Consider the following 22,723-nt stretch of genomic DNA (forward strand, 5'->3'; position numbering starts at 1 on the left):
ATTCGGCTCAGCTGAGCAGGCAGCCTTTAGGAGCATTTCCATGGTGTTTCCTCAGAGTGGGAACGCTCCAGCTGTCATTCAGTCAGTGGGAATTCCACAGCCAGTTTAGCTAAGGGAACTAGTGGATAATTCCAGCCACCCTGTGTTCAACACTGCTGCTGATCCAAAGGGCACACTACTGAACCCAGCAGAAGCAAGAAACTGAGATAAAATGGAGCATTAAAATGGCAGATGAGAACTGAATTGAGAAGGAACTCGGTGTAATGCTTTGGTGTCATGGCTGGGGTTTGCTCCCCCTTTTCCAGAATACCCGAGAGCCTCTCCTTGCTTGGCTACAGAGGGATGTTCATGGGAAAAATCAGATGTTCAAGGCAGGGATTCCCTGAGAAGGGAGGGAGAGGCTCATACACAGCCTTGGTGTGGGGAGCGGGGCTCACCCTGTGTGCTGGAGCTGCTGGGTCACTCAGCCCCTCACCCTCAGGGCAGCTCCTTCAGCTCTGCTTTTAACTCCTGCCTCTGAGAATACTGCTGGAGTTTAACAAACCCACGAACACACAGGTTTGGTCTAGTGTGCTAAAACAACAGCAGAATGAGGATGAGCACTCCAGAATTCCTGTCTCGATCCTCACATCTCAGTCTGAGGAAAAACACTGCCCCCAGGCTTTAACTGCCACAGAACGGCAACATGTTATACCTGCTCCTCTACTTACTTGCTGGTGAGCAACCTCATCACCATCCAGTCCCGAGGAAAGACACTCATCTTCATCAGGTTCCGAAACACACAGAAAATCTTCAGAAGGAACTCCTGTCACACAGGGAAAAATATGTAAAAATCAGCAGCAGTTGCAAGTGAATCTATTTCCTTGACTGTAAGAAAGACAGCGGTGTGGACCTCATTAAGCTAAGTGTGCTCTACTTGAACTTTGTGTTGCAAGGCCGTTCACCTGGAAACATGAAAGCAACACACACTGGAATATGGCTCTATTCCTTTGTTTGAGTCTAATATCCAACTTCCAGCTTCTTTAAAATCTTCACTTCTACAGTAGACGAAAATCTTCCCTATGTGCATAACTGTATTTGACTTCTCATTTTATCACCCACAGTGCCCGTGTCAATTTGCAGCTATTTTCAAATATACTGGACTCATAATCACTTTTTAATTGCATTCATTTTATTAATTTATCTGTCCAAATTTCTTTGGACTTACGTCACATTTTGAGAATTAACCATACCCCCAAGCCCTATAAAACTCCTACACAGGCTTTCTAAAATAGTACCAGAAAATCCCATTTCTGGCAACACACAGCAGCAAAGAGCTCTTAGACACATTCAGCTGGGTGTTTGCTTTCCAAAAAAATCCCCAAACCTGAAGACATTTCTGGTTTTTGACTACCTGCACCTCCATGTCTGTACAGAACCCGAGCAAGGATCAAACATGACAAGTTGTTGGCCTTGCAAACTATGATTTTGTTGTTTTGTTTTCCTTCCAGACACAATCAAAATAGCAGAGAAACTGGCAGACCAGGGATTCTTCAAAACCATACTACCATTATGCCTTAATGGAGGGTGGTGATTAATATCTTGGTGCAACTGAGCTCAGAGTAAAACATTAGAAGCTTCTTGACTTTTGGCCTCATTTTGCCTGAAGTCTAACAGTGGTGAGTGAATAAAATGCCTTTCCATGCCAGAAATAGTATTGAAAATATTATAACAGCCACATTGGATGGGAGAATAGAGTAATATAAAAAATCTTCAGCCTCTGTGGTACTCTTGGAACATATACTCAGAGATCCGACAGTTCTTTTGGGCATAAAGATAAATTTCACTTCAATGACCTTTCCACAAGTCTGACATAAGAACTATAGTTTAGATGGTTTTTAAAATATCTATTAAAATTTATTATGAATTAATTTACCAAATCGTTTTCCTGTGAGCAATTTGAAAGTTACCAGAAAGGCAGCAATCTCAGATAACTATCAACCTGAGATACACTGAACCCTGCAACCTAAAGGTAAGAATTTTATCACCCCAAATTCATCTCCCTGATTTATTCAGCTTCTCTATGCGCACACAAAACATTCTAAAGCTGAAAGTCTATCCAGAAAGGACTTCTCACTACTTCTCCATTCCATTTGTTAAGGTAACAGAAGTTCCTACCACATTACATTGTTCTTACTGTGCATATTTGAGTGCCATGCTAAACAAAACCGTTTTAGATAAAAGCTTGTCGTTATTTATAGGATTAGTCTGCCTTTTAAACAGGCTGTTGCTGAAGATGCTCCTCTTCCCCATCCAAGTTAAGAAGTTCTGCTGGTATGAGATGTGCCATTTCAAAATGTCAGAGGTCTGTGCCCCTCACCAACCCCTGCTGCTCATGGAGAGCCATAATTTAAGCTGATGTTCACAAAGAAGCATGCAGCAAGTCGAGTGGTAAAGTTACAGCTTTCCCAAAAAAGATTTCATCTGCTAGAGACACTCGTATCCCCCAAAAGTCTTGAGATTCTCTTCTGGCATAAAATCAATACCCTTTGTAAGAAAGCTCCAGTGCATACTAAACATGTAGCAAAATGCTATACAACAAGTGACTTCACATTCACAGGATTAAAAACTCCTGTTCCTCTGCCTGTGTTTTATATGTAACAATTACAATATCCTTTATGTCCAACAACGTCTATCCTGGGACTTTATTTGCTGTTATAAAGATAATTCAGTGCCCTGTGGTCTTAAATGTGTTTTTGCAACACTACAGCAATGATTGTAGAAGTGAAAGGAAGGTCCCTGAACAGAATGCCAGTGGATAGGAATGATTAACAGGGCAAGTGATGCTGCAGGGATTCCCCTCTGCTGTCCCATTCTGAGGCCATCACCCTACAAACATCACATGCTTTTGTACCTTCAGTTCATCCTTGCTTTGGAAGTTGTCCAGTAAGTGCTGGAAGTGAGTGTCTGACATCTGACGCAGCAAAGATAAAAGGCAGGAGACATATTCTCCCTGTTGACCAAGTGAGAAACTCTTTCATTGAGACAATCTGAGACTTCACAGCTACAAAGCTTAACCCGGGGGGAGGTATAAAGGGAGGGGTCTGAAATGGCCCCGATGCCTATGAGGGGACAGCTGACATGCACAGAGATTGAAAGTACTGCAGGTTAACAGTTCCTGAGTTACTGTTAATACAGGGACACACCTCCAGGAGGCTCCTCCACAGATGCCAGTTTTAAAGATATTTTAATCAAAGGTGTAGTATAAACAAAAAATTAAAATTATTAATACAGACATTAAAAATCACCCTCCAAGCATGCAGGTTTTGACAATACCTTTTTCAGTATATATATATTTTCACTTAATATACAGTGTCTGTGAGAGGTGTGACTGCAGCTCATGCCAATAGACCAGCAGTTATTTGAACTAAGTGACTCTGACCTGTAAAGCAGTGACAGCTTGGGATCAGGCTGGGCTACAGAAGGTGTCTGGAAGCTTGTAAGTATATGGCTTATTAGTGTTCACCAAGTTCTGTGCTGTCAAAGCTCCAGTACTGACAGATCTGCAGTCAGATTTCCTGAGCACAGTCTGGGTAAGCCTACATGAGCAACAATTACATTTCTGTAATTCTGAAAAGCAGATGCACCCTAACCAGTTACCACAGCATCCCAAAGTGTTTTCCAAAGAGGAGCTCCCCCATTTTACAAATCTGAAAGCAAAGCACAGAGAAGTTAAGCAATCTGTCCAAGAGAACAAGCAAAGTGGTGCCAAAAACATTAGGACTGGGTCTGTTCACTGCCAGTCCCTTGCACAACACTGTATTTTTTTTGCAACAGAGAAACTAATTTGGAAAATGCACAAATCTAAGCCATATCTAATAAGAATCCATAGATCACTGTGCTGTGAAATGTAAACTGAGGAGCAAATACAAGGGACTGTGCCTTCCATTTTATTGCTACTCTAAATGGCTCAAGCATCTACCCAGAAGCTTTGACATGGGTTGTTGCAAGAAACTTTCCAGGGCTGAACTTCACTAGGAAGAAAGATGTGCTCTTCTGTGTGGGCTGACATGTGGGAAACAGCAATAAGTCAAATGGCAGCAGTAAAAGGAAACTGAGATATCACTGGACATTTGCAAGCCAGTGCCTTTCTTCTGTATCAAAGCACATCTCGTTAACTGAGCTAACAAGGAAAGATCCACCCTTCTCTCTTGTGTGAGAAATGCACCTTAGTGCACATCTGCCCCCAGCAGCACTGCTGAGGTTTAAGCCGTTTGCTAAAAAAACAAGTCTAAAAAAAGGATGTTCTGAACAGCAGCTTAACATCCTCCATTGTGCAAAAGCTGCATTAGCGACTCCGACAAAAAAAAAATAGGCTAAAATAGGCTAGAATATAAAGGGCAGAAATCCAGGAAAGCAGAAGCAAAATTCTATTCTTTTTCTTCTCTTCCACTGCATGTCAAAGAAAATTTTTTCCCCTGTGGCTAAGGCTGGCAGCCTGGGTAAAGTGGTGGCTTCCCCCACCAAGCTCAACAGCTCATTTGACTTAGCATCTCTTAATTTTTTTTTTTAAAGTATGTTGTGTTTCATTTACATGAAATAATCAGTGACCCCGGACAGAAGCTCTTCAGGGTGTTGAATAAAGGGATTTAACCACAGAGCACTGTCATATTCTCAGTTTTGGGGATCACAGCCCGATTCTCATTATAGCCCTTGGTGATATCACCTTAGGGGTGAAGCCCCAGGCAGTTCCCTAGTACCTCAGGTCTTAAGCAATAACTCTCAATCACAGCTGTAAAGACAAACAAGAAAATAATCTGGAAATCCAGTAAAGCTTCCTGAGCTCCACTGCTTCCTGCAGCCCCCACTAGTGCAGGGAGGAAGGAATGGGTCTGTGGCTTATTAAGGGAAAGAGACAAAGCCCTGGGCATTCATGCAGCAGAGATGATGATGAGGTGCCAGTGGTGGTGAGGGGCTGAACCAGAGGTTAGAGAAGCAGGAAATAGAAACTGATTGTTAGTTACTAACAGTGATTTCTGCTGTGCACTGCGGGCAGCGCTGCCCTCTTACCGCCTCCTGAGACTGCGATTTACTCATGATTGTGAGCAGAGTTTGTAACAGCACGTCCAGGAGGCTCTCCACCATCATCTCAACCTCCTCCACGACATCTCCCTCCTACAGCAAGTGGTGAGCAAACAGATAGTTAGGAACTGGAGAGATGGAGCTGGTAAAGACAGTTCTGCTGAGTCAGCCATAGCACAGGCTCCCTGGGACAGAGAGCTCTGTAGCAGGCTCACAGAAGTACAATCAAAGTCCTCACTGGTACCACATCCTGCTGTTCTGTCAGGGTGTGTGTGTTACCTTGACAGTGTCTGACGGAAACATTCAGGGCCACAGCCATAAAGGTTAGTCTGTAATCAAAGGTCTAGAACACAACAGGAGCAGATAACGTTCAGGAACCTTTACTCCATGGCAGTATTATTTTAGCTTATGTCCATGACGCCTTTCATCTCATTCCTTTCACACAGAACCATGACTTGTAATTGGAAATACACATTGGTATGAATTATATTTAGCACCATGAGCTTCCTATTCTAGTCAGGTGGGGAAACTTCACCACTCCCGCTTTGGGAGCATTGCTTTACATGATCTAGTTAGGATTGGAGATCAGAGTACTGTGACCATCAAAGCTGGGTGTTGAAACTCAGCAGCAACTTCCAGAAGTAAGTGGGAATTCATTGATTGGATAATTTTAAAGTATTCTTTTAATGTGAACCACAAAGTGCTAGTTACTGTCTCTGGCAGAACTACGAGTCCTTGAGCTATGCAGAACTTTTAAACTCTACTGACATCTAAGTTCTGGGCTTGCATGAAGAAAATTAAACAGTGTCAAAGCTGGTGAGGGTGTATGTGATTCTCCCCTCCTAAGAGCAAGCACACTGTGTAATCAGGATGCTCTGAGTCACACACAGAGCCAGACCCTCATTTCAGATGTTCTCCTGCTGACAGCACAATCTTGTTTTTAAAAGGTTCTTTGAAAAACCTGTATTAACCTATAAAAATGTCTCACTCTTCATTTTACTAAATTAGTGGTGCAAATAAAAAATTAAAATCATGTAGCAGATTTACCAAAGAACTGGTCTTGATTATGGAGAAGATACTACTGAGGATCCCAGAGCAGATGAGCAGCTCCTTCTGCTGTCGTAGGTGAAGGTGAATGTGGTGAAGGACTACAGGCAGCAGGATGCGCCGGGACTCTGAATGAAGGAAAATCATTACAAATTAAGGGAAGAAAATATTTACAAACAATTGCAAGGGATGGTTTCAACAAAATTCTGTGGTGTTATCACTCTCACCTTGTACAATAATTTAAGTGCACTAACTTGAGGTCCTCACTACAGGAAATAGAAACCCAATGGAGCTTTCTGTCTTCCACTTTACCTTCATAATTTCTTTCATTCAGACCTTTATGTATGAAATACACTCACAATCTTCAGCCATTTTCCACTGAGTTCTTAAAGATTTTTTAAAATTCTGTTTTAAAGTATATGTAAGCAATAATATAAGTATATTTAAGTAAAATTTTAAGAATTAAAGAGTTTCTAAAGTGTTGAGCTAAAGAAATACTAAAGTTACAACATAAAGATTAAACATACTTTAAAGGAATGTGGTGGGTTTCTTACACGACTATCCCCCTTCTTCCTGTCCATGGTAAGAGCAATGCAAAATGTAAAGTGAGATTTGGCAGTTTTAATAATTAACTAATATTTTAATGTATGTTAATCAACCTTTAGTAACTACAGTTTATCTATGATGGATTTATAAACATTTCCTACCACAGTGAAACCTATAAAGTATTTGTATTGAACAGAGTTAACAGAATTACTGAATATTCTGAGTTGGGACAAACAAGGACCATGGAATCCAACTCTGAAGTGAAAGCCCTTGGGAAAAGAGGGATCAAACCCACAATGCTGGCTTTACTAACACCCTGCTCCAACCAGCTGAGCGAATTAATGCATTTATCAATGATGCTGCCAAGAGAAATAGTTACCAACATCACTGGCGGTCAGCAGGGAATTATTTGCAACAGAGCCACTGCAAAAGCAGCCAGGGTGCTGCTGCCCGCGGTGAGCAGCGGGCCTGAGCCCCGGCTCACCTGAGAAGGAGAAGAGGCGGCTGTCGACCGTGCGGGCGATGGACTGGAGCTTCACCACGTCCATGGACTGGCCGATGTGCACCGTGCTGGGCATGCTGCCCAGCGTGCCCCGCACGAACTCCGCCACCTCCTGCACCGTGAACATCTGCAGCAGCTCGTCGAAGATGGCGGGGAACGAGTTCAGCAGGGCAGCCTGCGGGTACAGCAGGGAGCTCAGCACCCGCAGCTGCCGACCTGCAGCTCAGTGCAGCGAGGCGGGAACAACGGGAACACTGAACAAAGGGTCTGCACAAAGCTGCTACGGACTGTGCTACGCCCGGTGGTCACGGTTTGTGGTACCTGGAGCTCAGAGTGAACAAGTCACATGTAGCATAGAAAAATCAAGTACTGCTACAATAGTGAATCTTAGGATAAGTAGAGCACATAGCTATAGCTTCAAAAAGCTGTACTTTAGGAGACAGCTTATAAAACAGAAGAAAAATTGAGATATCAGACAAGATAGTCCATTTTTGTTGATTAACTTTTTTCAGTTAATACAACACTTGCTGCTGATTAGAGAGTTCTGTACCGATTGTTTGTAATAAGCAACTACCAAGGACAGTTAAAACTCTTCAGAAAATATTCTGAAGTGAAGAACCTGCTGACAGACCCTTAACCAGCTCTGCCATGTGACATGCCAGGATTTCTGCAGCAGGGGTGGGGTGTGAGTCCACGTGAAAGAGGCACCACATCATGCGAGTGTGCATGTGATTCTTGCAGTAACAGATATTTCCAGTAAGCTGGAGCTATCCTTGAAAGTGCTCCTTGAAGTGCAGAAATGGTGTCAGCACAACACCAGCAAAAACCTCTTCATGTCTTATTTCCTATTCTTCAATTAATTTTTTCGCAAGATTAGAAAATTCCATGCATCACCCCATGCTCAAGTTCTGCACACTTGGTGTCCTATCAAACAAGTGCCACCACCTCTAATGTTTTAAAATTCTTCCCTTCCTCTACATCCTACCCAAGCTTCACACCTGCTTCCTCATTGTAACTATTTTAATTCCTAGATGGTTGCTTTCTTGAGCCAGCCTCACCTCCACTCTTCCCTTCCTGCCATTCCCACCTCCCTTCCCCAAAGCTCTGCGCACAAACCCCTCAGTGATTTCCTGCACAAGTTTGGATTTACCAGACTTCACTGCAGATCTCTGTTCAGCTTTGCCCTTCCAGAGTCTCACCACTGTCAGTATTTCCTTCTCCTCAGAGATATTTTGTTTTCTCATTGCATAAACATTTCTTTATCTCTTCCATACTGACATGACTCTCCTTATCCATATAATCCCAGCCTCCTTCTTTGCCAAGTCTTTCTTCCTTCAACAGTGAAATCTATTTAATAGTAATTGAGCAAAATCAAGTTATTTTTACAACTAACATGGCAGAGCTCATTAAATTATTCTGAATATAAATCTACCTCCTTCTTCCACTCGTTGTCTCTCAAAATCTTATTTTGTCACAATCAACTCAGATTCCACAAACCCCAATAAGGCCTCCTGGGTGTTGTCACCTATTTGTTCCTGCATACCTACAATGTACTAACAAAATAAATAAGTATAAATTGTTTCACTAGCTCCTGGTACTCTTGGAAGGCAGTAACAGCCACAAATTCAGTCACTGTCTTTATCTTTGGGATAATACAAGTGAAATTACAATACTGGCCCAACAAATCCTCACAGGAGTTTTCCTAAACTTTCTGTTACTTTTAAAGCAGAAGGATTTCTGTATAACCCCTAGCAATCCAGGGGTAGGCATGGGATCTCTGCCGGAAGATTTGGAGCTTCCTGAGGTGACATCATTTCAACAGTTCCTTGAAGGGTCCCATTATTGCTCAACACCCTAAAATATGCTGGAACATCACTCATGTCAAACTAATTGCCTGGGAGGAAGGAAATCAGTTTTACTCTCATTGCTGGAAAAAACTGAGATACTGAGATCTGTCACGTATCCTCGAGAAAAGGACAAATGTGAGGGAAATTATGTTTGCCGGGGCCTCGAGCATTTCTGTGGGTATTTAACTATTGTCCAGATTTCCAGAACTAATAATCAAGTAAGAAACAAATGCTTGGCTCCCCTGAACAATTTGACTTATATAATCTTGTGTACCCCCTCAGTACTGTCTTTCTGGTGTGTGGAGGCCATTAACTGGTCCATGAATAACTGAAATATTCCACATCTCCAAGTTTTAAAGTACCGGCCACTTAAACATCAAACTCTAGTTTATATGCAGGAAGAGTGTTTGGGGTAGGGAAAGGAGATTAACTGGGAACATCCACAAAGAAACACTTGAGCAGTCCCGGGGATCATTACTTACAGAATTAAATGTCGGCCTTGTTGTGCCCCCACATTTTTGTGGGGCACCTGTCCCGGCTCCGCTCGCCTGCCCTCCAGGCTGGGGGGCCTACGGGGCAATGGGATCAGGGGGCAACACAGTGGCAAGGGGGAAACAAAAAGTAAACTTTTCAAAGATTCAACAAGGACAGGCTTTACAAATTACAAAAGTCCAAAGTAAGAAATACCATAGTCAGAGAAAGGAGGAAAAAGATTGAGAAGAGAAACAAAGAAAAAAAAGGGAAAATCCCCCATCCTCCAAGTGACTCTCCCTCTCTATTTGGAACCAACACAACTAGAAAACATTCAGCAGATACTGCTTCCATTCACCATCACTTTGTCTGCAAAATTCCGTGCACTGATTTCTCTTGTTCTTGGCTCATCTTATTATACCCACTAATGGGTGATTAAATAAAACATTAGAGCAGCTGTTCTCAAATCTTTCAGAGCAGCTCCTTAAGAAAGGGATCACTCCACTGGCAGCTTCCTGAACCAGCAGAGTCACTACTTGGCTGCAATGTTCACAGCAGCTGCTTCTTTTGCAAAATACAGCAGGTGTTCCAAACATCTGTAATTCTGCCTTAGTGATTACAAACCACCTTCCCGTTAACCAGGGAGCTCTGGGCGCTCCATTCTGACATTCTCTGAGCAGAGGCATCAAACAGCATGTTTGACATTTAAAATTTAAATGCAGCAGTACGAAATGCAGTACAGTGGTCTTTAAAACTGAACCCAAAAACTCAGCAGCATCCTTACTTACTTTGAGTATTGTCTTCAGCCCATGGAATCTTCATGAAGTCCCCTGGGCCATATTTAATGATGCATTAAATATGAGTATGGGCATCACAATATGTTTGTGGTCAGGCTGCACATGATTCTGACTGTAATTTTAGCTGGACTTGTTTACCTGAGTGCAAATACATCAGTTGAACTTCTCACTGTAAGGCTGCTGTGACTGTAAATATTGATCTGAAGTGCTATAATGAAGGATTTAGAAATTCTTGAGGCCAACTGTTGCATACAAGTAGAGATATTATAAAAAAACGGCCTTATAAAATCAGGCCTTGCTCTGCTAAATTACCAGCTGGCCTGTTATTTCTTCTAAGTGCAGCTAGCTAACTTCCCACGTGAAAAATCGTAAGAATGAAAGCAGTCAACACAACAAGATATTCTGGTAAGAAAACCATTTGCACCTGTTCTAAACAAGAAATCTGTCCCATAAGAATCAGTGAAGAAAATATGTAAACTAACCAAATATAGAGAGATTTGACAGACGTACACCCTAGCCATCTACCCACCAATAAAGTGAGTGTCAGTCTATTGCTGACCAATTAGGTTTAACACAGTGCCTTCTGATATTTCCTATAAATATGAACTATGTGAATAAAGGATGGGCTTTTCCTGCATGAAGAAACTGAGTCCCATCTGCTTTGTTGCAACACCCACCTATGAGACACAGGAATGAGGGAGACTTGAAAACGCAGTTTACTTTTGCGAACAGCAAAAATTGCATTCTCATGTGAGAAGTCACTTCCTCCTAGAGTGTCCCCAGTCCAGCTCACCTGTGCAAAACTACTGTCTAATGCCATGAATGGGTGTCTTGTTTTCCAGCATCACCAGCTTGTTAGGGGGGAAAACTCCACTGACCTGCATTTCACCCCACGCGCCCACACCTCTGACCTGTGCAGGAACAGCTGCCTTGTGGTTTGCCAGTGGGAGTGTAGGAAATAGCAAACCTGTGTGAAGATGAGAGTCTCAGAGCTCCTGCTGTCCAAGCTGAGCACAAATCTGATGGACTGGAAAAGCTCCTGGATGCTGGAGCGGAACTGCTCCTCCTCCATTCCACAAGTAGCTCTGGAGTAAAGGATCCGAGATTGGACAATGAACTTGAAAAGATATTCCAAGGCCTTAAGGAGCAGGAGAGGAAGGAAATCAAGACAGAGAAAAAGAGAGAAAGAAAAATAAAGGAGCTTTATAGAGAACCAGGAAAGACTCTACATGCATAATAACTAAATTCTTGAGCTTTAGGAAGGAGAATGAAAAGCAGGCTTTATAAGTTACATAATTCAATTGAGAAAGAGCTACTCTTAGGCAAGTACCCATTCTCAACCAATAATCTTTGTTACTTGCATGTCCCACTAACAGAAAAAGTATGCATTTACATCAGGGAGACAAATCTGAGTTACATAATTTGAGTAAAATTTTGGTAAGAAAGTTCTGATTTTCTCATGACTTGGCACAATGAAGTGTCTGAAGAAGCTATTCTATTTCCTTTCAAAATTTTGTAAGTGGCATTATTTAGAACTGCATTGATTTGGCAGCAGTGACCATGAAGAAAACACATTGTTCTGAGCAGCTGTCACTGCCCTATCACCAGTTCTGAGACACCAGCCCAGCAGGGTGACACTTCACACACCTCCCTGATACTGGCTGTGCACAACTGGCAATGCCAGAGTGTACCAGTTATCAGGGACATCACTCCTCCTGTTAGTGCTTAACAGGATTCACCAGCAAAGCAGGACTGAGGGAAGACATAATTCATGTTTTGAAGATATCCTCAAAACCCAGCACAGGAAAACAACAGGCTGGAGATTCAGCAATCATAGGCTGCATAGAAACCTTAGTAATATTTCACTGTATTCCATGGAAAATATTCTTGTCTCACTTCAATGCTGGGAAACTGGAAGTTAATTCAAATACAAGTTTTGCTCCCAAGAGATATTTTTGCACCCATAAGAGTCCCTCGCTGAACCACCACACAATACGCACAAGTATGCAATGCTATGTTGTAAGCTTTAGAATGCCACAGCTTTAAGGATATAGAATGGGAATGTGAAACTCCTCATAAAGCCATCATGGATCTCAAAATGCCATTGACTCTTACAGCCTTTTGCCCCCCCTAGAAATTATGGCAACTTTGGTAATTAGCAGTTATTATTTAGACTTCTGTACTAAACCATCTCCCAGTGAAGCTTCCCTACACCAAAGAACTTCCTCAGGAAATATCAGCTGTGTTCCCAGCTCCTTTCCAGACAAAGGCCACTTGGTTCCCAGTCAGCTCTCCAAGGCTGACATTCCTGTGCCAACACCAAACCCAGCACATGCAGTGCTCGTAGGAGTTGCTTTAGGCCTTCAGTACACACAACCACGATCCTCATCTGAAGGCTCATAACTTCAATGTGAGGATTACGTTTTGCAGTCAGTCAGAGCATTTGTGTGTGGACCTCCATGATTCCCTGGGGAAGGTGAGACAGCAGGGCTCAGAACACTGCACTTCCTTAGCACAGACAATGAGCCCACACAGGCAGTGAACCAAAGAGTTCCCAGTGTTTGCACACGTGGCTGGGATGCTAAAAACACAAACCAAGTCTTGGTAGCACAAGTCAGCACCAGGACCAACCTTGGTTCTTGCTACCTACAGCATCACAAATATGATGTGTATTTGTGCCTAAAGACATACAAATGTACTAGAGAAAATCCCAGCCTTCAGTGATGCTTGGCATCATATAAAAGATGGGTGTCAAGTTAAAGAAGGTACCTTACACAGTCTGTGTGCATGCTCATGTAACACGTAAGCACCTCTGCCCTGTGACCAGCAGGGAAGACTCAGGGAAAACCTCCTGAGGGAGAAAAGCCCTTGCTGTTGGTTCCCTAATCTAGGCAAAACCTCCATGTAGTTCTGCTGGAAGATAACTGAAGCTGGAAGGGCATTTCCTTGACACAGTTCCTTAGTTCTTAATTTCCTCAGGGACAGCAGAATTGGCTGTGGAGCCATTCATGGACACTTGGTTACAGAAATCCCCTGGGAGGTGCAGGCAGCTGTTCCTGGATGGAGCTTTTGTGGAGCTTTGTATAGGGCACAATAAAGGAGCATGATGCTGGGTTCTAGTTAGAAATGTCCTTTCAGTTATCGCTTCTCCAAGTTGCACAGAAGGTTTTGAAAATTAAGAGCAGTCTTGAGGGAGGTAAAAAATTTTAGAACTCTCTTTGCTAATGCCAGGGTTGGAAATCAGAATCCTATGAGACATCTGCGTGTCCATCACGAATGTACATGAGCAGCCAGGAATCGTAAGAGTGCAGAGTATTTCAGCACTGGCTTTAGGGCACTACACTGAACAGATAATTCAGGGGAAAAGGGATATAGAGCTATCCTGTTTTCTCAGTCAAAGAACTTCTAATGCAAGGAGTGTGGTGAACACATCAAAACCACAGAAATCCCCAACAGCAGAACCTGGTACTAGTAATGACACATTAGCAATGATAATGTCTTTGGTACAAACTTGCTCCAAATGCCTGAATAGACTCTGGAAACAAAGAAGGAAATCAATCACTTCACTGTAATGGGAGAAGATAAAGCCCTGAATTTGGGCCTGCAAAAGATACCTGCAAAGGCAACTGTCTGAATAAGATGTGACAGCAGTGTGGGTGGCAGAGGATGTGCTGTCAGGCCTGCACGAACTCTGCTGGTAATTTTAATTCCTGTGCTTGGAAAGGCTTGGGCTGTCAGGCCTGCAAACTGACCTCCCTCACAGAGGGAACAACCACATTCCAGGCCAGCACTTGAGAGCCTGAGTAAGCAAAGAGCTACGTTGGAGGCTGAGACACAAGGTACCATATTCACAAACTGACTTCCCTAACCCCAGCTGCTGAAAGACATTCCAGCATTCCCGTCGTTACTATTTCCAAACAGGACTGCTATGAGGTTCAAAAAATGCAGATCACATAGGGAGAATATCCTACATCTCTATTTGCTGCACTGCATAAAGCACTAATGAGTGGTTTGAGAGACAAGAAAACCTCCTCCAAGTCATTCCAGCTGGAGATCTTCCTCTCATCTCATAACTTTAATAGCTTTTTTCTCAATTAAAAAAAAAGGAAAGATAATGATAGAAAAAAAAAAAGAATGAGAAAGTTGCTAATTCCTTGAAAAGGCATCTTTGACCTATTTTTACCATTCCATATGAATCTGTGGTTGAAAATTCCAAAGAAGATGTTCCTAAGAATGTCAATACCTACAAAGCCAAAGCAAGCACTGGTGTAATGCCCATGTATTATCTGAATAGGATCCTAGCAGGAGATGTGGAAAGTGAGGATGACATTGGCAGTGTCCTTCACCTGGAAGAGGTTACACCTATTTGAGCTGGCAAGTGACAAAATCCAAGTGCTGATCACTGCCACAGCTTCCAGTTCTCCAAGTGCCCAGACTCAGGTGTTAGGACACAGTCCCCTTGGAGGCAGAAGGTGCAGGTGGGCATTCACTCAAAGAAAAACATCTTCCTGCAAATGTTGGCATCCTGTATTTATGCACTTGACACACTGACTTCCAGGCTTACTATTACACATGGTAAAATGAATACTTTATTTATTCTCCAATTTCTCTGCAATAGCACCAAAACATTCCTGGTGGTTCTCACAGCTGTGCCTCCCTGGGACATCATGCTCCCATCACAGAACCATAGGTCAGGTCCTGTGCTACTTCTGAGGATTTCCATCCAGTTACAGACTCATTTATCTCTGCTTAAAATACTCCAGGACTTCAACCCGTGGTACAATGGAGCTGTGTCACAGCCAGAAATGAAGAGTGAAACTCTGAGCCATAGCATCCATGCCTGATGCACTCAAAACTACTGCTGCTTGGAGGGCAAGGTGTAGCCCACATCAGTGGAGTACTTATGCACTGGCCGTGGATCTAAGTCCCACTTAAGTTCTCCACAGGGTTGCAAAAGGGCTTAAGGGGACTTAATTCTTTCAATTTTTTTCAGCACAAGAATGAATCTCCCGCTAAAATTAAAACTGTGGCTACATATAAAAAAATCTGGTTAAACAATTATAGGAAACCAGTGTCACACTACCCTTGATTCCATTTACAGCTTTCCCAGCCCTTCTGTGGTCCCAGAGGAACAGTCACCAGTGGATACCTACTCTCATTGCCTCCTGGATGTGGTCCTGGCGCACGAGCTCGGCTGAGCGGTCCATGTACCACTTCAGACACCGGATCAGCTCCCTGAGGGGACAGTGAAGAGCACCCTTCAGCACCACTTCTGACAGTCATCAAACATTTTGGTTTTAGGGAGAGATCTCTAAACCAGTCTCATTTCACTTCATTTCAGTGGTCAGTTACAGCTGTCCTTGATACTGAATTTACATAGTATTTACATTTATTTAAGTTTCAAAACCAGAAAATTATTTCTTCTCTGTAATTGACTTGGACCATGAGGAACACAAAGAGCACATAAAAAAGATATTATTAGAAAGCTTTGATAAAGCTATGGTTCTAAGACCAAAATATACATTTGTTTTAACAAGAAATCCCAGCTCTCATCTTAGTAAGAAGCTTTTAGAAACTGAGATCACAAAGAAAATACCTGCATCTACTTTACTAAGTAAATGAGACCATCTGGACTAACTTACAAAGCTGTATTAAACCCATGTTTTATTTCAGACATCAGATTACCAAAAAACATTTGTTTTGTCTGGAAGAGGTGCTAATTAACACAAAGCAGAACACCTTTTTACCCTCGGAACACAACTACGCCTTCCAGTGTTGTATACTGTCTATGGGGTTTTATCTGCCACTGATAGAGTATTTTTTATATTTATTTTAATTACACAAAAATGTGGATTGCTTAAAAACATCAAAAGAAATTATTAGCTGTTTCTAATAGTTTACTGTGGCCAAAGATAGAATATACTCAGATATACAAAAGCAATGGTCTAAAAGAAAAACCAACAACCTGAATGGTAACTGTTACTGCTTTCAGAAAGTCTCTCTCATTCTTTTCTGCAAAACTTTTTTGAATACCAGAAAATAAGGCAGAATCATCAAAGTGATAGTGAAATTTAAATTTCTCATCTACTGAAATTAATTTGTAACCAAATAGAACATCTTATGTGAATATCAGTCTACTTTAGAAGTTACACAAGCTTTCACACAAGTCATGTATCCCAACATCCTTAAGATGGGGAATGCATATGCTCTTGGGAGCTCATTTGTATAGACTACAGACTGATAATAAGTTGTTGCTGAGTGAGAAAAGAAAAGAAAAGAGGGAAAGGGAAAGGAAAAAGGGGAAGGGAAAGGGAAAAGATTTGCCAGTCCAGAAAGGAATGAGAAATGCCCAACCATGCTCAGCCACTGGTGAGATTTGTCAGCTTTTCCCTACAGCTGTGCTAGAAAACTTCCAGGTGAGCAGCTCTACTTCTGGGGACACTGCTGCCAGAAAGGTTGTGATTCTGACAGTGCCACCATTCCCGAGCTTGGTGATGCCACCTCTCAAAGGGAAGAACACAAGACCTACTTGTAAGCCAGAGCTCCTGCAAAGTGCTTCTGGATGTAGGTGTCCATCACGGGGCGGAAGTGGAAGTACTTGCTGTCACGGAGCAGGTTGATGATGAACACCTGGGGACACAGAGAAGGGAACCCAGCTCAAGGAACTGCACATTGCTGCCAAGTGTCTACAAACAAGTGACCCAAGGAAAGGGGCATTCAAATACATGAGCTGCTTTAAACAGTCACTGTTGTATTATCAGGTATTGCTTCTCCCACAAGACGGTGAATACTGCTGGCCCCGCCTGTGCTGAGGCCAGCCTGCCCTGCTCACCCCAAGATCATTACAGAAAGCATGGCTGGATCCAGCTGAGCATTTCACATTTGGCAGAAGTACAGCACTAGTGACATGATCATAAGAAACTTAAAACTCACTGAGCATGAGATAAGTAACAATCCAGCAGCTTACCAGAGACTGAAAGACCAACAGACCATATTTCTCTGTGTTGTCATCCAAAACTACAAACAACGTGTCCAGAATATCTTGTAGGAACTAAAATGACATGAACAAAGAATTTCAACTTAAATTGTATGCAAAAGGTTATTTCCCCCCTGCTTTAATTAGTTCATACATGTTAATATCATTGTGAAATACTTGCCAAGGATAAATCACTTCAGGTTCACCCTTATGATGTGATAGATTTTAATTTGATTTTACAAAGAAAAATTTTTCTCTTTATTCTGCAAGGAATATTTTCAAACAAAAGTGACAGAAAACCAAAAAATAAGAATTATGTACTAGATACCTGATTTTTAATTTTGACTAAGTGTTCCTCTCACTTTAAGCTGACTGGAAGTGCTGCCTGACACCAGTGGCAAAAGAACTTGCTGTCATTCTCAAATCATTGGAGCCTCAGGTACTGTTCAGCATCAAATCTGAAGCTGCGCAGTACATTAAATTATGTTTAATATTGAAATTTTTGTTAAATGACAGAAAGTAAAGCTTTTCTAACAAGCATTAATTGGGGCAAGTTGCATGTTGCCAATTGCTTCTTTCACCCTTAACTCCACAGCTTTTCAGCACTGACAGTTCAGTGATTTTCCTTCTGAAAGCACAGTCTCCAAAAGGATGAGTGTGAAGGAGAGTGCTGGAGATCGTTAACTGCACTTTCTCTCATGATTTTTTAATCTAGTCTACTTAAATTTCTGATGTGGACAACAAGAAATAAATTATAACAATTTATGAAGTCTCTGAAATGATAAAATGTCTTTTTTTCTGAATTATTACATTCTGTTCTTAATTTCCCAGTGCCAAATGACAGCTGATTTATGGGGAGAATCAATGACTTCTCCCCAGGAAATAATACAATCCATATGTTTCTTTATCCTTCTCTATAAAAACCAGATACTTGTACTGCCCTACAAACGAAGTGTACAAAACATGACATTCTTGAAGAATTCCAATATAAATGGGATTTGGGCTCCCCTGTTACTGTTACCAAATTATCACAAAGAGTAACATTGCAGATATGGCAGCACTCAAATGAGTTACAGTGAAGTGGCTTTAATGGTAAACTACTTACTACATGACAGGATTTGTCTTCAGTTTCTATTCCTTGATTGTTTGTGTTAGAAATCAGCTTTTACTTCCAGATTTATAGAAATAAATCCTAGACAAAGTTCCCTTAGCACACCTAAGATTATCAGAGGCACATCTGGAATGAACTTTGTTTTGCTGAGACCACAGGTATTCAAACACAGTTGGAAGTCCTGGGCCCTAAGGAAGCTCAGGCCACGCAAGATTATCATGTAGAGCAACAGTGGCTACAAAACCTGGTGAAAGGATGGGCTGGCAGACAGAAGACTGGTGCACTGCTGGCTGGATGCACCAGAGAGGCCCTGCCAGGGTCTGTGTCTGCACCAGCACTGTGTGGGACTGCAGACTGGAACCACTGGTGCTGAGGAGCCAGCACACGAGGCTGAGAGAATGTGATATGGATTAGCTCTGGTTTGATCCCACAGACTGCCTGTGCACTAATTCTCAAGGGTATCCTCCTGTCCAGTTTCACTTCATAATAAAATCCCAATTCATAGTGTGGAAATTCACAGTGTGAATCAAAAAGCACAGTAAGAGGGAGCCTTCAGAAGTGGCCTGCAGGTCTGAACTCACTGCCTATCACAGATACAGCCAAAGCTCTTATTTCATGTCGTACCTTAACAATCTCCTCGCCACTGACATGTCTCAGTCTTCCCAGAATATCCATCACTCGATCTGGGTAAGCTTTCCATTTGAGCAGGGCAAGCAGATCCACTGCAGAGAGAGGGAGGAAGAGCTAGAACCACACACAGAGGGAAGAATGGCAACCCCAGACATATCAGAGATTGATCACCTTCCACTTCACCTCTTGATGCAGTCCACACATCTTGGGAAGTGACAAATACATACATATAATGGAAAACAAGAAGTACAATATGGAGTGAGCCAATACTGCAAATGGAGAAAGGAATGGAGGAATGGTAAAGGGCTTTGAAAAGAGTAAAGGCTGCATTTTCCCTTGTGGGACTTGACACTGCACTGTGGACAATCCACTCCTGTCTGCTTGTGCTTTAGGGATGTTGCTGTAAAAAAATCTTACTTAGCCATCCTGTAAAAGCCAAGCAAAACAAACTCTGGATTGTGTAGAAGAGCTAACAATGAATTTTTTTCTCTCTTTCCTAATTCCTGCTGCCTTGGGCAGTTCTGAGGGATCAGCAACTCACCATTCTGGGTCAGTTTGGTAGAAGAGAGCTGTGTGGAGACTGAGAAGGTCTCTTTGGTGCTGCGCTGGAAGATGAGGCTGGAGGGGATGTTGGGGCAGCCGTTGTAATCCTCCTTGCAGCAGGGCAGCCCCAGGTAGAGCGCGTGGTTGTTGAAAGTGCTGTTCTCATCACACTGCGGGGACAGCACAAGGCATGGAGTTGCACCTTGTCCATCTCATCCCACAAGCCCAGAGCCTGTCAGCAGTTCCCCAACAGTGCCTTTGTTGGGATTTTTGTGGGTGCACACCAACACTTCTAAGGAAAAGCTGTGCTTGGGGGCTTGGACACACCCAGAAGAGACCTGGCTCTACAGAGTGATCTCCAACCACTGCCTCCTTAGAACTCACCAGATCTTCCAGATCCGGAAACTTAGTCGTAAACTTAGTGCTGCTGCCTGAAAATTGTACTGAACAAATAAACCCAGGTGAATCAGCAGGAAGGAAAAACCCCAAAGCCCAAATCTCTTGCTGCAGGCTGCAGGCACTGCAGCATGAGGCATTTCAATCCAGCACAATGTCATCTTACAAAGGCACAGAGCAATGCCTTAGGCTGGTAGAAGCGCCGAATGCTCACGAACACCAGCGTGTTTGAAGCCAAAATGGATGGGATTAATAGCAGATAAATCATTATCATCAGGATGGAAAAGGTAAGCTGCACCTAGAATAGAAGGCTCTAGCCAGACCATGTGATTTTGAATGTATAAAATTTTGAAACTACTATTAATCTGTTCCTCACAAACTTCTAATAAGGGGGAGATGGATAATGTAATGACCATTACTCATTTAAGTAATGAAGTAGAGATGAGCAATGAAAAGTCTGCAGAGAACTGTACCTTATAAACATAAAGCTCATGGATATCATCTGACAAGGTCGTGCCATCATCTCTCATCAATGGGGTGAATGCAAAACCAAAAAGCTTCTTTTCTCCTTTGTCTTTTGCTGCAGCAAGAGATAGAAAGAACAAATTGTATTTGTGCACACCCTGTCAATATACGTAAGATTACTCACCAACTTCTCCACATGCCTAAAAGGAAACAAGCAGCTACACAACAAACAACTTTTCTCATTCTAATTTCTTTTTTCTAGTTCCATGGTTTTTTTCCTAGTTCTGTGTTCAAATCGAACACAGACATGCCAAACACAGCAAAATCTAAACTGTTTATCCTGCAAAGAAAACATTCTACAGAAAAACACAACAAAAGAACAGCAGGGACAAACATCTACAAAGTGCTTTGCCCTGCACTGATCGTTCACCATGTTTTTAGCGCGCTGTTTGACAAATTCAGCAAAGGTTGCTTAGCAGAGCCCCTTCGCAGCATTTCAGCTGGCCTGCCTTTCCTGCCTTCCACCCAGTGACAGCCTCATCCAGATGGAACTGGCAGAGGAAGGAGCCTTTTGGAGCCGGCCAGGGCACTCACTGGAGCAGTGGCGGAACTCGAAGCGCAGGTGGGAGCCGCGGAAGCGGTCGATGGGGATGGGCAGTTTGATGATCTCGCCCCAGCGCGGGCTGTTGTTGTGGTACAGCACGAAGGAGTGGTAGGCGCTCCGGCTCGGCTCGCCCGAGCCCAGGCTGATGCAGTCCTGCCACCAAAGGAAACAACAGCATTAAACATCACATCACCACCTGTGAGTCATTTTATCAGCCAGTGATAACCTTTATATAATTCATGCCTTTCTGTAGACATAAAAGAGTCAGAAGCAGAAATTCAGACACAAAATGAAATGTGGAATTTTTTAGGAAATCTTGAAACTTGGTTTTGGGTCAAAGGGTGAACTAAGAGATCTGTGCTACTGGATGAATCCCAGTATCTTAAGTTTTTATTTAAGATAAGTTTTCCATCAAGTACTGAGAAGATACAATAAACACCTACGTCCAAATATATAAAACTGAGTCCAAGAAAGAAGACATAATAGGACCATCACTTGTAATATCAGCCTTCTGTGAAAAGATCCTTTAACTAGATTTCTGCTTCAGTATCTCAGTTCAGAAGTGATAACTGACCTTTCCAAGCTCTTTACAAATGTTCATCTTCCAAAACTACAACTATCCAGCCTCACCAAGTATCCCAGAAACTTCTAATTAAGTTACTTCCACTGTGGTAAGCAAAGAATTTCTGTGTAATACACCTAAAAACATAACTGGATCTAAGTTTCTGCCTTCAGATCTAACAAACTCAGAGATCTTGCCCAATCTATGCCTTCACAAAAATACAGATGAAGAAAAACATGAACTGATACTGTTCAGAAAATAAAAAAAATTCTTAGAATACAAGTGAAGGAAAATAGGATAAATATTGAAGTCCTGAAATAAGGACAGTAAAAGGGTCTTTGTGATAAAGACAGGGAGCAGGAAGCACATTTTTAATATATGAGCACTAACCCATGCTCTAGACCCAGCACTTGCAAAGAGATGCAGGAGATACAATACCTCTCAAAACCAAGCAGAATAAAGACAGCTTGGAGGTTCTTCCCTTTTAGCATGTCCAAGGATAATGAATCCAGGAAGAAACAAGCTAAGCAGACCAAGAATAGCACATGTAATATAAATTCTGATCTAAAACCCCCCCATGGAACAGTGTCATGACAAGAACTGCTACTGGTCATTTCTCCAAGGCATCTACAAATTCTAACCCAAGAAAACACCAGAAATGTTGGTTTTTTAAAATCTGTAACCATCTGACTGCCCAGTCAAGAACACCCCATTAACTAGACCCAGTTAGTTCAACCTCTGGCAATAATCTGCTGGCTTTGAGAAAGTTAAGAATGTGTGAAGGAGCCCAAAAGGGAAGAAATGCTCTCTGGAATTCTGAGATTCAATGCAAGGACAGACTGTGTTGACAGGGACTCACTGCAAAGACTCTGATCCAAACTGAGTGACTGAAGGCTGAACTCACACAACTCAGTCCTCTCAAATAATCCTCAGCAACCGCATGGGATAAGCCACAACCCCACATTTTTTTAATACAGCAGCAAGAATTAAGTGCTGCAGCTAAGAACAGGTTAGTAGAGAGCAGTGCCAATACTGCAACCCAGAACACCTGTAAGATCCCAGTTCTATTCTGTAGCAAGAGGAAATGGTTGGGCTTCAACACAGCAATTCCAAAACCTCATTCTGCATTAGGCTCTTAGGAGCAAACAAAACAGTATTTCTATTT

At 42.4% G+C, this 22,723-nt stretch overlaps 1 protein-coding gene and 1 long non-coding RNA gene across 9 annotated transcripts in view; one reads left to right on the forward strand and one right to left on the reverse strand.

Moving 5' to 3' along the window:
• Nucleotides 1-2,716, forward strand: part of LOC137480525 (uncharacterized) — a 50,803-nt gene extending 48,087 nt beyond the window's left edge. The window contains exons 3-4 of the long non-coding RNA XR_011002946.1: nt 1,491-1,658; nt 2,241-2,716. This is a non-coding gene — a long non-coding RNA (uncharacterized lncRNA). The remainder of the gene's footprint in view (nt 1-1,490; nt 1,659-2,240) is intronic.
• The window catches only part of DOCK3 (dedicator of cytokinesis 3), a 186,078-nt gene that overhangs the window by 44,989 nt on the left and 118,366 nt on the right, over nt 1-22,723 (reverse strand). For 7 of the 8 annotated variants that reach the window (XM_068201611.1, XM_068201615.1, XM_068201614.1 and 4 more), the window contains exons 16-28: nt 20,987-21,149; nt 20,401-20,507; nt 19,530-19,701; nt 18,983-19,080; nt 17,239-17,322; nt 16,801-16,901; nt 15,425-15,506; nt 11,239-11,409; nt 7,139-7,331; nt 6,109-6,236; nt 5,008-5,154; nt 2,894-2,992; nt 711-805 (exon numbers count right to left, since the gene is read on the reverse strand). In XM_068201611.1, the coding sequence (XP_068057712.1) occupies nt 711-805; nt 2,894-2,992; nt 5,008-5,154; nt 6,109-6,236; nt 7,139-7,331; nt 11,239-11,409; nt 15,425-15,506; nt 16,801-16,901; nt 17,239-17,322; nt 18,983-19,080; nt 19,530-19,701; nt 20,401-20,507; nt 20,987-21,149 (1,640 nt within the window). The remainder of the gene's footprint in view (nt 1-710; nt 806-2,893; nt 2,993-5,007; nt 5,155-6,108; nt 6,237-7,138; nt 7,332-11,238; nt 11,410-15,424; nt 15,507-16,800; nt 16,902-17,238; nt 17,323-18,982; nt 19,081-19,529; nt 19,702-20,400; nt 20,508-20,986; nt 21,150-22,723) is intronic. The other variant, XM_068201612.1, reaches the window with a different exon arrangement.

This window comes from Anomalospiza imberbis, chromosome 11 (genome assembly GCF_031753505.1).
Source record: "Anomalospiza imberbis isolate Cuckoo-Finch-1a 21T00152 chromosome 11, ASM3175350v1, whole genome shotgun sequence".
Lineage (NCBI taxonomy): Eukaryota > Metazoa > Chordata > Aves > Passeriformes > Viduidae > Anomalospiza > Anomalospiza imberbis.